This window comes from Megascapheus bottae, chromosome 3 (genome assembly GCF_031878675.1).
Source record: "Megascapheus bottae isolate mThoBot1 chromosome 3, mThoBot2.hap1, whole genome shotgun sequence".
Taxonomy (NCBI): Eukaryota; Metazoa; Chordata; class Mammalia; order Rodentia; family Geomyidae; genus Megascapheus; species Megascapheus bottae.
Window position 1 is genome coordinate 64,170,262 of NC_143511.1, and position 15,273 is coordinate 64,185,534.

The window sequence follows — 15,273 nt, forward strand, 5'->3', positions numbered from 1 at the left end:
TTTACCAGCTATATGTCTGATAAGGAATTAATAATAATATGCATGGAGAATATAAAAGGAGCTAAGAAAATGTAAACAAAACTCCAATCAACAACCCACTGCGTTAGTAAGTGGGTAAATGAACTGAACAGACAATTCTCAAAAGAAGTACAATTTCCAATATATACATAAAGAAATGCTCAATATTCCTGGCCATAGAGGAAATTCAGATGACACTGAGATTTATCTCACTCCAGTCAGAATGGCCATCAAGAACATTTAAAAAAAACTGCTAGGAAGGATAGAGGGAAAAGGGAACTCATATACATGGTTGGTAGGAATGTAATGCAACCATTGCAAAACAAGATGGAGATTCCTTAAAAATAAATAAAAATTGAACTACCATATGATCTAGCAATACTTCTCTTGGGCACATAGCAGGAAGTGTAAGTCCATATACACTTGTGCACCCATGTTTTCTTTGCAGGACTATTCAGAACAGCCAACTTATGGAAACAGCCTTGTTGCCCTACAACTGGTGAATGGATTGAGCATATGTCATATACATACATAATAGAGCATTACTCAGCCATAAAGAAGAATGAAGCTACAGCATTTGCAGGAAAGGGGATGTGTGTGGAGATCATCATGTTAGGCAAAGTAAGCCAGGTTTTGAAGGATAAATGCCACATTTTTTTTCTCATGTGTAGAATCTAGTCCTTAAAGATATAATACACAAGTACACACAGGTAGATAGATGTGTGTGTGCATGTGTGTGTGTGTGTGTGTGTGTGTGTGTGTATGGATATATATGAGAGAGAAAACGTAAAATATAATTGAAACTGCTTTGTATAATTAATATAGGAATGTGAACCTATCCTGTTTTGAAGTGGGTACCAGTGGGAGAGAAAAAAATAGAGAATACAAAAGAGGGTAAATATGGTTGAATTATTATATATGCATGTATGAAGATAGAGCAATGAAACTTCTTGAAATTGAAGAAGGTAGCAGAAGACAAGGGTGACTAGTGGAAGGTATAAATTTAATCAGTGCATTATATATATGTATATATTAAATATGTGTAGCATAATGAAACCCCTTATGCTATCACTATGTACTGACTTACTTCTCAAACTTATTTCACATGCCATTCTCTAGGTGATAGGACTTTTGATTCTTGTGCAACCTTCCAGAGATTATACCCCTTTTCATTCATTTGAGGAAAATCTAGATTTCATAACTACTCACGTGAAAGACACAAAAAGATTTGGGTGTTAGTAATTATAGGAAGAGTAGGATGGGAATTATGTCTACCGAACAAAAAATAACAAACACCACTTTATTCAGTCAGAAGCACTGGGTAAATTTCATCTGAGGCAGAATACACATGATTCTATTTGAGTAATATCTTTCTAGTGACTAATCAGCATCTTTTTATAACGTCAGTTCTCCCATTTCTGCTCACCAACCCTCAAAGCTTTCTTAAGGATATACTCTTTCCATCTGCCATCACCTTCACTGTTTTCTATCCTAGCAGAAATTACAAAAGCAGATACTCAAATAAGCAGCCCTTGCCACAGGACCAGTTTATTTGTGGCCCTGAAAGATGAGACTAAAGGATTCATTTCCAAATTCTCCCCCAAAGTTTTTACCTTAGAACCATATTCTAAAAACTGGAGAAGTCCTCATTTTACACAATAGTGAAGAAATATTGAGACTTTTTCCCCATAATGAGAAGGGAAACAAAATAGCTTATACCATGAGCCTCAGAAATTGACAAATTAGCTCGCTTTCCTAACTAGTATTGTCCTTTTCCACCAAGAGTAGACATATTTCCTGATTTTGTTTCAGTGCCAAGGGACCTAGGACTTCATGCATGTTGGGCAAGCCCTCTACCACTGAGCTACACCAACCACACACCTCATCCTTATGATTTCAGCTCTAGAAGTTTTCTTTCCCTTCTGTTTGTTTCCAGTGATTGAATTTACATGTTAACAGGCACTTAATAATGACTGCTCAAGAAAATAGGAAGGTTCATCATAGTGCAAATGAATTATATTCTTTGTTGCCCTGGCTTATGTTTACTATTTGATAGGTCTCTGTCCTTTAGAGCCAGAGAAGCCAGCCTGTTCACATAGCTGGTGGCTCCCCGTGGTACCAGTGGAATTCCAGTTGGGTGTGCCTCTATTGGTCCTGATTAACATTATCTGTGGATAGAACATGGATAAGCTATCTAAATAAGAAAAAAAATTAGAGCCATTCTTTGTTCCACCCAAACATATACATTTCATCTTGCCTGCTCCACAATGGAAAACTGTTCCTAATAATCCTAGCAAACATTTGCTAAGTGCTTGCTTTGTCCACTATTCTGGGTACTTTACAAATATTGTCTATCTCATTTCATATGCATAAGAATTTCAGGTGCTATATTATTATCCCTGGTTTAAGGATGAGGGAATAGAGGGATGGAAGGATACTTTATTTAATCTGCAAATATTTCCCACAGTATTTCAGTGAGTCACAGAGACAAAATCTATGTTGAAAGCTTTGTAAAAAAAAAAAATGAAGTAGAAACATTGTATCCCTGCCTATTTTATATCAAGGCCCAATAAATGTTTGTTGAATGGGTAAATGAGTAAATATTAGTGATATGTGCCATGTTCTGTGAAGGTAAAGTCCCAAGAATGATGTAAAGTACCCACAAGACAAGCACTGTGTATGTAACACATTAGTCACCACTAACAGGTAATAGTTCCCCTTTCTCCTATTTTTCTCTAATTTCACAATCAAAATGATTGTCTGATGGAAGATCTTTAAAAGGTCATGATGAATTATTCTGTAATATTTGAAATGTTATACTCAGAAAGGTCAGGCCTTATATTTTGGTATGAAGTGTCATAAGGATTTGTTTTTCCTGGGTACATTTTCTTTCTTTCTTTTTTTTTCTTTTTCAAAGAAAAGAGCAAGAAATTTAGAGCAGGGTGCCCTCTTGAGGAAATTTTAGCACCTTTTTTTCCTCCTCAAAGCACCTTTCTTTTTAAGAGCTGAAAAAACAGAAATATACTTAAATGGTAATGCTGTTAATGAAAACTAAATAAAGGAACACATTAAAATATACAAGTGAGCAAATGACATCTATTGGAAAATTAAGTTTCTTGACTTCTTTAACCTACATGGCAGTTGTAAATAATAATCTTTTAAATTTTATTACTAAGCAGTTGTACAGAGAGGTTATAATTCCATAAGGCAGGTTGTGATTACAATGCATGTTGATCTGTGTCACCCCTTATTCTTCTCCATTAAGAATTAGAATTTTAAAATTATATAAAAATCTTACTTAGTCCTTTTTGTATAATTATGTAGAATTAGGAAGCACCTGTTTTGTTCTGCCAGCAAATATAATAACATGGTGATCAATGAAACAGCCTTGAGCCAGGCACAAGTGGCTCACTCATGTAATCCTAGGTACTCAGGAGGTGAGAGCTAAGAATCCAAGTTCTGAGCAAGCCCGGGCAGGAAAACCTGTAAGATCCTTATCTCTAATTTACCACCAAAAAACTGGAAGTGAAACTATACCTCAAGTGGTAGAACACTAGTTTTGAGAAAGAAAGCAAAACAAACAAACAACAACAACAAAAAAAACAGGAACGGTGTTCAGGTCCTGAGTTCAAGCTGCTCCCTCCTCACCCTCACAAATAAAATATAGCTCTGTTTTCCTTGGAACTTTCAGTCTATGAGGGACTCCCCATGAAGAGACATGTACCTGACTACTAAGGATAGTGCTATCAGGAAGTAGAAAAGTAGTAGAATAAAGAAAACTGACTCACTGTTGTCAAGGAAATCTGCCTGAGAGGAAATAATGGAACTGAGACCACTTGTTTTTCAGTCCCCTCCAGATCTGCTGTGTAATGTGATGGACTGATGGGCTTTTCTGTCCTAGCCTGTCTTCTCGTTGTTTAACTCTGCCCCAACCTGTGACAGTTTTTCCTGTGTCTTTGTCTATAGAAACCAGGCAAATCTTCTTCTTCCCTTTGTACCTCTCATTGTTGCTCTAGCTGGTCCCTTATTTGAATCTGGGATACAAACTTTGAATGTGCTGCTTCTCCTTTAGATGTATCAATAGCTCTCATCGGGAAAATTTACCCCTTCCTCTTTCATATCACCAGAGGACCATGCACAGGACATTTTACCCCTTTGAATCTCAATTTCTTCACTTGCAAATTGGGGTTTAACATTTATATTTTTCACATGGGTATTAGGCTTTAAATATAAATAATAGGTACTGTATGGATCAGAATGTACTGAAACCAGTGCATTTGCACATTGCTTCTAGTAGACAACAAATTAGAAATACATCAAAAAACTATGAAATGTTTATTCCCTGATCATTTATTTTTATGAAAATGTTAAGGAAAAATAACTATGTGGGAAAGAAGGATGTGCATTGAGGCATTCCGAAGAAAACATTGGAAAAATTCTGAGTAGTAATAGAAACTGGTTAAGTAATCATATTGCCTTAGCCCAATAAAATATTGACCAGCCACTGTGTAAATCATATGTGGTAGAAAGTGGTTGCAAAGAAAATAAATCACTATTATAATGTGGCGATGTAATTTTCTTTTTATTAATTTCTGAGTGCTTATCCTCTAGGAGAATTATTCAAATGTTCAAAACATTTAAAAGAAATATTTAAGGAAAACTATTCCCAATGTGAATTTCTTCTTGTTCTCTCTCTCTCCCTCTATCTCTCTCTTTCTCTCTCTCTCTCCCCCTCCCCCTCACCCCCAGGGGAATTATCGTTTCATGAAACTCTTACTTACACGTAGAGCAAACTGGATGCAGAAGGATCTAGAAGAGATGACACCACTGCATTTGGCCACCCGGCACAAAAGCCCTAAGTGCTTGGCACTTCTCCTGAAGTTTATGGCGCCCGGTGAAGTAGACACACAGGATAAAAATAAGGTAATGGATTTTTAAAGTCAAATGAGAGCAGAAAACAAATGCTTTGTTTTATGATGTAAAACCTCAAGGAAGAAGGCCTATATTTGCATCTACAAGTGGCAGAAAGGCTCCATGCCTACATACATCCCCTTTAAGAATATCACTTAAATTCTGTCATTTTATCCGCCTTACTACCATATGGTTGTAGTATCATCTCCTTTTTACAGATGGGAAAACTGAAGCTCAGGAAGATTAAAATTTTGTCCAAGATGTAAGTGATAGAACTAGAATTCAAATCCAAAATCCAAATTTAACGCCAAAATTCTGTGTTTGACAGAGTCACCATAGTTACTGTAGGTGGCTAGTTTCACAGTGGCCAAATGCCCAGGACTACATACTAAGTGCATAGTGGTTTAATGGCCGTGGCTTTGGTATCAGATTCCTTGAGTTTCAATCCAGAAACCGTCAGTACTTGTACTCTTTCCTTGGGCAAATTACCTAACTCCTTTGTGCCTTCATTTTCTCATATGTGAAAAATAGATACGATTATTGATGATAAAATGATATAATCTATACAAATTATCTAGCATAATGTCCAGTACACCGTATTCTCTCAATAAACATTAACTGTAAAATAATTTGGCTGCATTTCATTTCTGACATCTGCTCTAGCATTTGTTGCTATGATTCATTATCTTCCCTGCTTTTAAATTTTAACATATTGTCCACACTGGTCATTGTTTTGATTGATGCTCATATCATTCGATACAGGAGAAAAAAATATCATCTTTAGTTAGACAAGAATGATAATCCCTTCCTTTCCACCAAGCATTTAGTCATAGAGTCTTGTTAACCCTAATGCTCTCATGTAATTAAAACTCTTGTGACTAAATCTGCTGGATTTATATGCAGTAATCTCTCCCACTCTCATAGCATTGTCTGTGTAATTTTTACATTTTGTTTAGTAGTCTGAGTTCTGAGATCAACTTTTGCTTTACAACTATGCAAGAATATTATTCTAAACTCAAAGCATTCATAATGCTAATATTTCACTGTGAAAAGCACTTCAATCAATGAACAAATACTCATCCCACATCTAATGTGTTTCTCATATGTTATAGCATTTTCTGTGGACATCAGATAGGTCTGTTCATTAGTTGTTGCTCCGGTGTAGGAGGTTATCTACTATATCAGCAGGTGTGAAAAGAGTACAGGCAGGAGTAGAGAAGAGAATAACAGAAACCTAGAGGAATGATTTTCAAATTTGCTGTGGCAAAGGATCCATTTGTTTCTTAACAAAATTCTAATCAGTCATACATATGTTAATTTTTATAACTTAAAAACCAATTATAAATCAGCAAAGAACCTCAATAGACATTTCTCCAAAGAAGATATATGAGTGACTAACAATCATAAGAAATAATGATCAACATCACTATTGATCAGAGAGTGCAGATCAAAACCACAGTTAGGCCGTGTGTAGACCCACATTTATCATTCTTGTACTCTTCAGTAGGCACAAGGATCACAAATTTGAAACCAGCATAAGTAACAAGATTTTGTCTCAGAAAACAAAACAAAGCAAAATAAACAAAAAACACGCTGGAAGCTTGGTTCAACAGTACAAGCAATTAGAGATAGTAAGTACCTCCCTAGCAATCAGAAAGATCAGAATTTAAACCCCAGAAGAGCAAAATCAAACAAAGACCCTACATCGGGAATGTGGATATACCCAGGTGATAGAGCTAATGCTTAACACCCTTTGAATGGCTATTCTCATAGAACCAAATAAGACATGTTTGGAAGGATGTGGAGAAATCTGAACCTAAGCTTTTCTGGTGAGAGTGTAAAATGGCACCATGGCAAACCCTAAGATATTAGATTATCATAGTTGACATTATACTTGTAATTTTATTGTGACCTTCCATTGTTACTACACAAAAGTTGTGAGTTAAATAATGACTTCATATCAAATGTTTAGAGGTCCATTTTAAATAAATGCCATGTTAGTTGCATGTCTCATATGACAAATGAGGGAGAATGATAATAGTTATGATCAAGAAGCACTGTATGGGGGCCGGGAGTTTGGCCTAGTGGTTAAAGTGCTTGCCTAGCATGCATGAAGACCCGGGTTCGATTCCTCGGTACCACATACATAGAAAAAAGCCAGAAGTGGTGCTGAGGCTCAAGTGGTAGAGCTCTAGCCTTGAGAAAGTCCAAGGACAGTGCTCAGGCCCTGAGCTCAAGCCCAGGACTGGCAAAAAAAAAAAAAGCAGCACTGTATGCATAGACTTACTAAAATGAAACCCTAATTGATACTATCAAAACTAAAATTATTAAAAATTCAAATTAGTCTATCACATTCTAAGGGTTTTTTGGTGATAATCAGATGTATGCCATCAAAACCATCCCTTGCTTCATTGGTAATTATTGAGTTACTTTTGTTTTTATTTGTTTTTTGTGCTGGTACTAGGACTTGAACTCCAGTATAAGCACTGTCCCTCAAGGCTGGTACTCTACCACTTAAGCCACGGCTCTATTTTTTGGTGGTTAATTTGGGAGACAAGGCTCACTGATTTTCTTGCTCTGGCTGGCTTAAAACTGTTACTCTCAGATCTCAGCCTTCAGAGTAGCCAGGGTTATAGGCATAAGCCACCAGCTCACACAGCTATTGAGCTGCTTTTAGCTTTCCTTTCACTATGATTAACTGTACTTGATGAACTGTATGACTGTGGAAATTAAGAGGCCAGACTCTGAAATCACACTTCCTGGGTTAAAGTCTGAATTCAGCCACATAGTACCCTGTCTTTGAGCAGATTATACCTCCTCCTTGTCAATTATATGCAAATTAAAGAGCACTTATCTCCAAGAAGGGTTATGATGACTGTGATGTACAATGTATAAAACTCTTACAGATGTGCCTATCACCTGATAAGTCTGGAGAGCTGAGCCCTGGTGGCTTATACCTGTAATCCTAGCTACTCAGAAGGCTAAGATCTGAGGATTGAGGTTCAAAGCCATCCAGTAGAGGAAAATTCATGAGTCCTTGAGAGTCTTGTCTCTCATTAACCACTCAAAAACCAGAAGTGGTTCTGTGACTCAAGTGGTAAAGCATTAATCTTGAACAAGAGAGCTCAAGGGCAGCACACAAACCCTGAATTCAAGCCCCACAACTGACAAAAAAAAAAAAAAGTTTGGAGAAGTTAGGTGTCATTTTCAGAGACTCTCCACCTTACAGCAAACAGCTCTGCATTGGAGTGCCTACTACAACAACCCTGAGCACGTGAAGCTGCTGATCAAGCATGATTCCAACATCGGCATCCCTGACGTCGAGGGCAAGATCCCACTCCACTGGGCAGCCAACCATAAAGACCCAAGTGCTGTGCACACAGTGAAATGCATTCTGGTGAGTACAACAAAGCAACGTTGATGATGAAATACAGAAGAGTATGTGCACCATACAAGCAGATTATGAAGCGAGAGAACCACATCAGATATGTGAGCTACCCCCCCCACACACACACACCAGATACAGAGCATTTCAGTAACACTGCTGAAGACCACACAGAGGGCTCCTGTGTTCCCGCTTCCAGATGCTTTCCCTCATCCTCCCCCATGCTCATCCTTATTCCCCTGAATTTATATTTATCACTCCCTTACATTGTTTTATACTTGATTTTATTGAACAGTGAATAGATCTAGTGAGATTACTAGAATGCATGTATAATATTTAAAAATAATAAGGACACAACTAATTCAGGAACTCAGCACTAAGTCTAAGGAAAGGTACATTACCACTGTACCACTGAAGCCCCCAAGGTAGAGTACTTTACAGTCTCTCCTTTCTCAGAGGCCAACATTATCTTCAGTTTTGAGACTATCTGCTGCTTTGTTGTTGTTAGAGAAAAGGTCTCACTGCATAGTTTAGGTTACTCTCTCTTCCTCCCTCTCTCCCTCTCTTGTTCCCTCTAGTATTTTTCTCTTTCTCCTCTCAGCCTTTCTCTCTCTCTCTCTCTCTCTCTCTCTCTCTCTCTCTCTCTCTCTCTCTCTCTCTCTCTCTCTCTCTCTCTCTCTCTCTCTCTCTGTATCTCCCTTTCTCTACACACACACACACACACACAGACACACACACATATATATCAGACTTTTTCATTTTATTCCCCATGTTTACTAACTTCCTGTTACATTCGCATTTCCTATATCTGTCTGGCACATTCTGGGTAATCACCTCATATCATCTTCCATTTTACTTGGTCTTTCTTTAGTTAACTCTCTTTCTTTCTTTCTTTCTTTCTTTATTTATTTATTTATTTATTGTCAGTCCTGGGGCTTGAACTCTGGACCTGGGCGCCGTCCCTGAGCTCTTCAGCTTAAGGCTACTGCCCTACCCCTTGAGCCACCCAGGCATGAAAGTCCTTGAGACTTATCTCCAATTAACTCAGGGACAACGCTCAGGCCCAGAGTTCAAGCCCCATGGCCAAAAAAACAAAAACAAAAAGGACATAGCAGTTAGGTTTAGAAAATTGCACTGTTAATATGTTAGTATGCCAACAATCATTTATGAAGGATTCCATATATGTCTGAAGTTTTTCCTCTCTTAAAAACAGGATGCTGCTCCAACAGAGTCTTTATTGAACTGGCAGGACTACGAGGGCCGCACCCCTCTCCACTTCGCAGTTGCTGACGGAAATGTGACAGTGGTTGATGTTTTGACCTCGTATGAAAGCTGCAACATAACATCATATGATAACTTATTTCGAACTCCACTGCACTGGGCAGCTTTACTAGGTAAGTTGCAGTGAGTCAGAGGATCAACAGGAGGAAGAATTCTTTCTCTTTCCTGGTTGGTTCTCACCTTCTTATTAATTATCTCAATTTCTAATTGATCTATTGAAATATTTTATAAACTGACTCTATTGCATGCCTGTTTCAGTAATATAAATCCTTTCTCTGTTAAATATTTTTAATTTCAACATATTTTAATCTTTACTTTTGTCATTAAAGTAATGAAAATTCATTGACAACATGTAAAAAGGTAAGATAATTCTCTTCTCATATCCAGTGTATTGGGACAAAGAAGGACTTTATCTTCATATTAGTGCTAATGTCATGATATTTGATTTTTTTCTTCATATTTCCCTCACATAACCTTTTTAGGGAGCCATTTTTCTGAGAAGAAGGTATACATGTGTCAGATTTTTTACAATCTGAGACTTTTTTTTACTTAATGTAGTTCCATACTTTATCATGATTAAGACACAATGTACTCTTTTAGTAGCTTAAGACTTTTTTCGTTTTTCTTTTCCTGATGTCTTTGTTCTATACCTTTTGGTATATGGATTAGCTTTGTTGCTGTTACTTTGTTTTGAATTACCTATTTTTTTTTCCCAGTCCTAGGGACTGAACTCAGGGCCTGAGCACTGTCCTTGGGTTTTCCTCAAGGCTAGTGCTCTACCACTTGAGCCACAGCACCATTTCCAGTTTTTTTCTGTGTATGTTGTACTGAGGAATTGAACCTGGGTCTTAGTTTATGCTAGGCAAACACTGTACCACTAGGCCAAACTCCCAGCCCTTGAATTACTTAATATTTTTAAGAACATTTTTAGACGTTCCTAGTGGTAGATTTTAAATTTATCAAGAACATTCTGAGCCAGGTGATTCATACCTGTAATCCTAGCTACTCTGGAGGCTGTGATTTGAAGATCATGGCCCCAAGCCAATCTGAGCAGAAGAGTCCGTGAGATCCTTATCTCCAATTAGCCAGCAAAAGCTGGAGGTAGAGTTATAGCTAAGGTGGTAGAGCACCAAGCTTGATCAGAAAAAGCTAAGCAAAAGTACAGGCCCTACATTCAACCCTGAATACCAGAAATTAATTAATTAATTAATTAGAACATTTTAAGACTGAGCAACACTTCATGTATTGGCTTCCACTTATTTAAGACAAAAGAATTTATCACCTTTTGTTTTTGTCAGTGTAATCTGAGGGTGTCCCCCAGTTATTATCTTGATTTCATAGCTACATTCGGTTTTCTGGTCATATTAATAATTATTACTTAGGTTTCATTTCAAGGTGTGATTTCATCTCTTTTCCTTTCCTCTAGAATGTGGGTATAATTGACAACTTTATCTCCACATCACTAAACTGACTTTTTATTCCACAAATTCTGTTTTCTTTCCCCATCTTGCATAGATTGTAATTTAGATTGTATTTTCATTTCCTTCTCTGATCCCTGTTTCTTTTTATCTCATCATATTTCCTTTCATCTCCTTCCACTGCCTTTCATTCCAATCTGTTTTCTTCTTAGGGAATTCTGTTTCTGTTTCATGGAAGGCGTTTCTTTTTACAGTAAGTTGAAGATACCAATCTTCTGAATTCTTCTTCTGGATCCTTCTTTAGACCACTTTTGAGGTATGCTCTTTATCTTTCTCTTAGCATGTCTTTTTCCCTGTCCTATATAGTCTGTTTTCCTATACTCTCTACTGAAATTTTGGTTTTATCCTTCACATAAAATGAAATGGGTTTAGATGAACCCTATGGTCCAGGTTGCCATTGAAGACATCTACTTGTGAAGAGCAATTAGATGAGTACAAGCCCTGTTCAAGTTCCCTGTCTGCCTGGCTTTTATTCTGTGTATCTTTGTTCCTGTGTTCTGCTGCTTCTATATTACCTGTCCCAGTTTCATATTACTCTAGTGATAATGTGAAAAGGTTTACTTTGATTGGTTGTTTTGCTTTGTTGAGGCAGTCTCCCTATGTCCCTAAGGCTATCCTAGAAGTCTCTTTATAGCCCAGGGCTATCCTGGAACTCTTTTTGTAGCCCAAGCTGGGCTGGACCAGTCTTCCAGCTTCTGCTCCCCAGCTATGGCAGGTGCCACTGTACACAGCTGTTTGCCTTTTAAAAATAGCTTAAAAAGTAGTATCTTTTGTATAGTAATTCCATTGTAGAAAGCACTTTCCTCCATACCCTACTGCAGGATATTATCCCGCCGCTGCCTCCTCATACCTGCCCTCTTGTTTTGCAGATTTGGAAATCCATGTCTAAATGTACAAAGACAATGTCTAAGTGTTCCAAGATTGGTTAGGTGGAGGGGTCAGGGAGCTTCAGAGAAAAGACTGTAGAAAAGAATGGTTGCACAGTTCTGATTGACTGTACAGTGTACCCTTGAGATCGAGAGACAGTAAAGTCTAAGAGGAACTGGTGCTAACACATCTGGCCTCCTTAGCTGGGGAGTGCAATGACATGATACCTGGGATGTTTTTCTCAATTGAGTAGTTCACCCAGTATCATTGCCTTTCTCATTAAAGTATTATGTTTTTAGTGTTTAAGACTTAGCTTTAGGCTTTCTGGTTTAGCCTGATGAGAAATTACAAGAGGCTTCATTAGAGACTGCTATTCTGAAACCATTCTGAATTGCGAATTTGTGGCTCACATCTACAATCCTAGCTACTCAGGATACTGAAATCCAGAGGATTACAATCCAAAGCCATCCAAGGTTTAAAAAAAAAGTCCTGGGGCCAGGAGTTTGGCCTCGTGGTAGAGTGCTTGCCTCGGTACCACATACATAAAAAAAAGCCAAAAGTGGTGCTGAAGCCCAAGTGGTAGAGCTCTGGCCTTGAGAAAGTCCAAGGACAGTGCTCAGGCCCAGAGCTCAAGTCCAGGACTGGCAAAAAAAAAAAAAAAAGTCCTAGAGATTGCATCTCCAAAATCACCAACAAAGTGCTAGGCTGGAGGTATAGGTCAAGTGCTAGAACACAGCAGAGCAAGAAAGCAAAGCAAGTATAAAGTCCTGCGTTCAAACCCTGTTACTGGGGTAGGCATGTGTACATGTATGTTTGTGTGTGTACATATTTGTATATACACACATATAGTATGTGGTATAATTGTGTCTTTTTAAAATAGCTTAAAAAGTAGCATCCTTTATATTTGTTAACTACTTTGTGTGTCCATTCTCAGGCCACGCACAGATTGTCCATCTTCTTTTAGAAAGAAATAAGTCAGGAACCATCCCATCGGACAGCCAAGGAGCAACACCCCTGCACTATGCAGCTCAGAGTAACTTTGCCGTAAGTAAGATATGACAATTCTTTCTTTAGTTTTTTTTTTTTTAATTTTGCCAATTGTAGATTCACATGCAGTTGCAAGAAATACAAGATCTCATGTACTGTTCACCCAGTTTGGCCTAGTGGTAACTTGTAGCCCAATATCATAAACAGAAAAGTGACAGATATTACCAGCTCTGTGGCACTCATTAGCTTGGGGTTGGTACAGCAATTATCTTTCAACAATTGTTCACATTGCTAACTCTGACAGTGATGTAATTATAGCCTGCATTTTTATAAAGTTGCTGTAGTCACATGGGAAGTTTTATGCAGATTTTACTCAAATGCTCAAGTATAATGGTTTTATGATAGATAAGTATACTTTCATCACTTTGTTACTTTGGTAGCTCAAAGGAAATCTTAGTCGTCAGTAACTGTCCTGAATTATACAGCAAGAATCCAAGCTCTTCAGTTTTCTATGTGTCCTTGAACAAGTTTCTTAGGCTCTCTTTTATTTCTTCATAGGTAAAATATATTGTGTTTCCTCTCAGAATTGTAAATATTAGAGAAAATGTATGACAACTATCTACATGGTTGTTATCATAGAACAAGTATTTAAGAAATAGAATGCACAAGGTATGGTAGCTATGACTCTAATCCCAGTTACTTGGGAGACATTATGGATGTTTATTTCAGAGAAATATTTGCTTTACATAATTTTCCAGCTCAGTTAACTCTATTTTAAGCTCCTTGGTCCCTTTAGTCTTTATTTACTCACAAAAGGCGGCAGTTTTCTTTTTCACAAAACACAGAATAAATGCAAAAAAATCATCATTAGAAAATAATAAACTAAGTTATATTTTAAAATTAATAAAAATAAAATGAAACAAACTTGCATTTTTATCCAAATATACATCCATGAACATACACACTAGATCTTAGAAGCACTAAGCTATATGCCTTAGTAACTCCACAAATTCAAGACAGACACAATATACAATATAGTGATTTACCAATTCCTATATCTGCTACCAATATCCTATGACTTTGAACATAAATTTGTTCATCTGTAAAATTAAGGACTGGATTAGATAAGCCATTGAATTGATTCTTCCTATAAAATACTATAAAATATATTTTTTCTTCTCGTAGCCTTCAGAAAACTTCTTGATACTCTTATACTCTTAAGTAAATGTTTCTTGATGTTTCTAAAAATGTATAGAATCTAAATTCTGAGAAGAGAAACAATTTAAAATGCTGGAATATTAACTTCCATTGAAATTGTTAGGCACTATTTGGATTGTCAAGGACAATCCGAGGAAAAAAACCTTGACTGTAGGAACTTCTAAGTAAGTACTTGTTTGAATGAATTGAATGCTGCATCTTTCAGCAAATTTCAATCACTATTTAATAAACCTACTAACCAACTTTAAAATTTTTGTTATTAAACGAATAGCGAGATAACACATTTACCTCCTCTAGAGGCATGCTTGGGAATATGGATCTCCAGTTGTAAAATGTCCAAGAAATATATACTTTAATGTTAGTTATGATGCTGGACGCTTCTGGGTCATCTCTAACATAGAATAGAAAGCTTGATTGAAGACAATCATTTTCAATGTTGAAGATGCTGAATGAAGGAATTATTTTATGTCTTTGAAGTAATGTGGAAACTAAAGCTAATATATAGTAGCAAAAGATTATTTTCAATGAAAATTACCATTTTGAAGTCATAGAAAGATCATTTCATTTGATTCAAAAAGGAGAAAATACTTTGCTTCCTAGTTGAAGTCACCTGTATAATTGTTGCCTTATTAATACAGAGACTGTTATTGGCCTAGGAGCTGTCCCTGAGTTTTTGTGCTCAAGGCTAGCACTCTATCACTTTGAACCACACCTCCACTTCCAGTTTTCTGGTGGTTAATTGGAGATAAGGGTCTCATAGGCTTTCCTGCCCTGGCTGGCTAGCTAGAACCATGACCCTCAGACCTCAGCGTCCTGAGTAGTTAAGATTACAGACATGAGCCACCAGTGCCTGACTGGATCAATATTTTAAATGAAATTTTCTTGCAGGACACAGTTGAAGTGTTTTTAAAACATCCTTCAGTGAAAGATGACTCAGACCTGGAAGGAAGAACTTCCTTTATGTGGGCAGCAGGCAAGGGCAGTGATGATGTTCTTAGGACCATGCTGAGTTTGAAATCTGACATCGATATTAATATGGCAGACAAATATGGAGGCACAGGTAAGAACCAGTAGACGGGTTCTGGCTTTCATTCAGGCTCCAAATTGTAGATGGTCCTCTGAACTATA

At 37.2% G+C, this 15,273-nt stretch overlaps 1 protein-coding gene across 6 annotated transcripts in view; it reads left to right on the forward strand.

Moving 5' to 3' along the window:
• Invs (inversin) overlaps nt 1-15,273 on the forward strand; it is a 111,504-nt gene that overhangs the window by 64,411 nt on the left and 31,820 nt on the right. For 3 of the 6 annotated variants that reach the window (XM_090330323.1, XM_090330322.1, XM_090330324.1), the window contains 5 exons: nt 4,768-4,941; nt 8,159-8,326; nt 9,528-9,708; nt 12,875-12,984; nt 15,034-15,205. In XM_090330323.1, coding sequence (XP_090186449.1) covers nt 4,768-4,941; nt 8,159-8,326; nt 9,528-9,708; nt 12,875-12,984; nt 15,034-15,205 — 805 coding nt within the window. Of the gene's footprint in view, nt 1-549; nt 640-4,767; nt 4,942-8,158; nt 8,327-9,527; nt 9,709-11,253; nt 11,330-12,874; nt 12,985-15,033; nt 15,206-15,273 lie in introns of those variants that run through there. The other 3 variants (XM_090330325.1, XM_090330326.1, XM_090330327.1) reach the window with 3 other exon arrangements.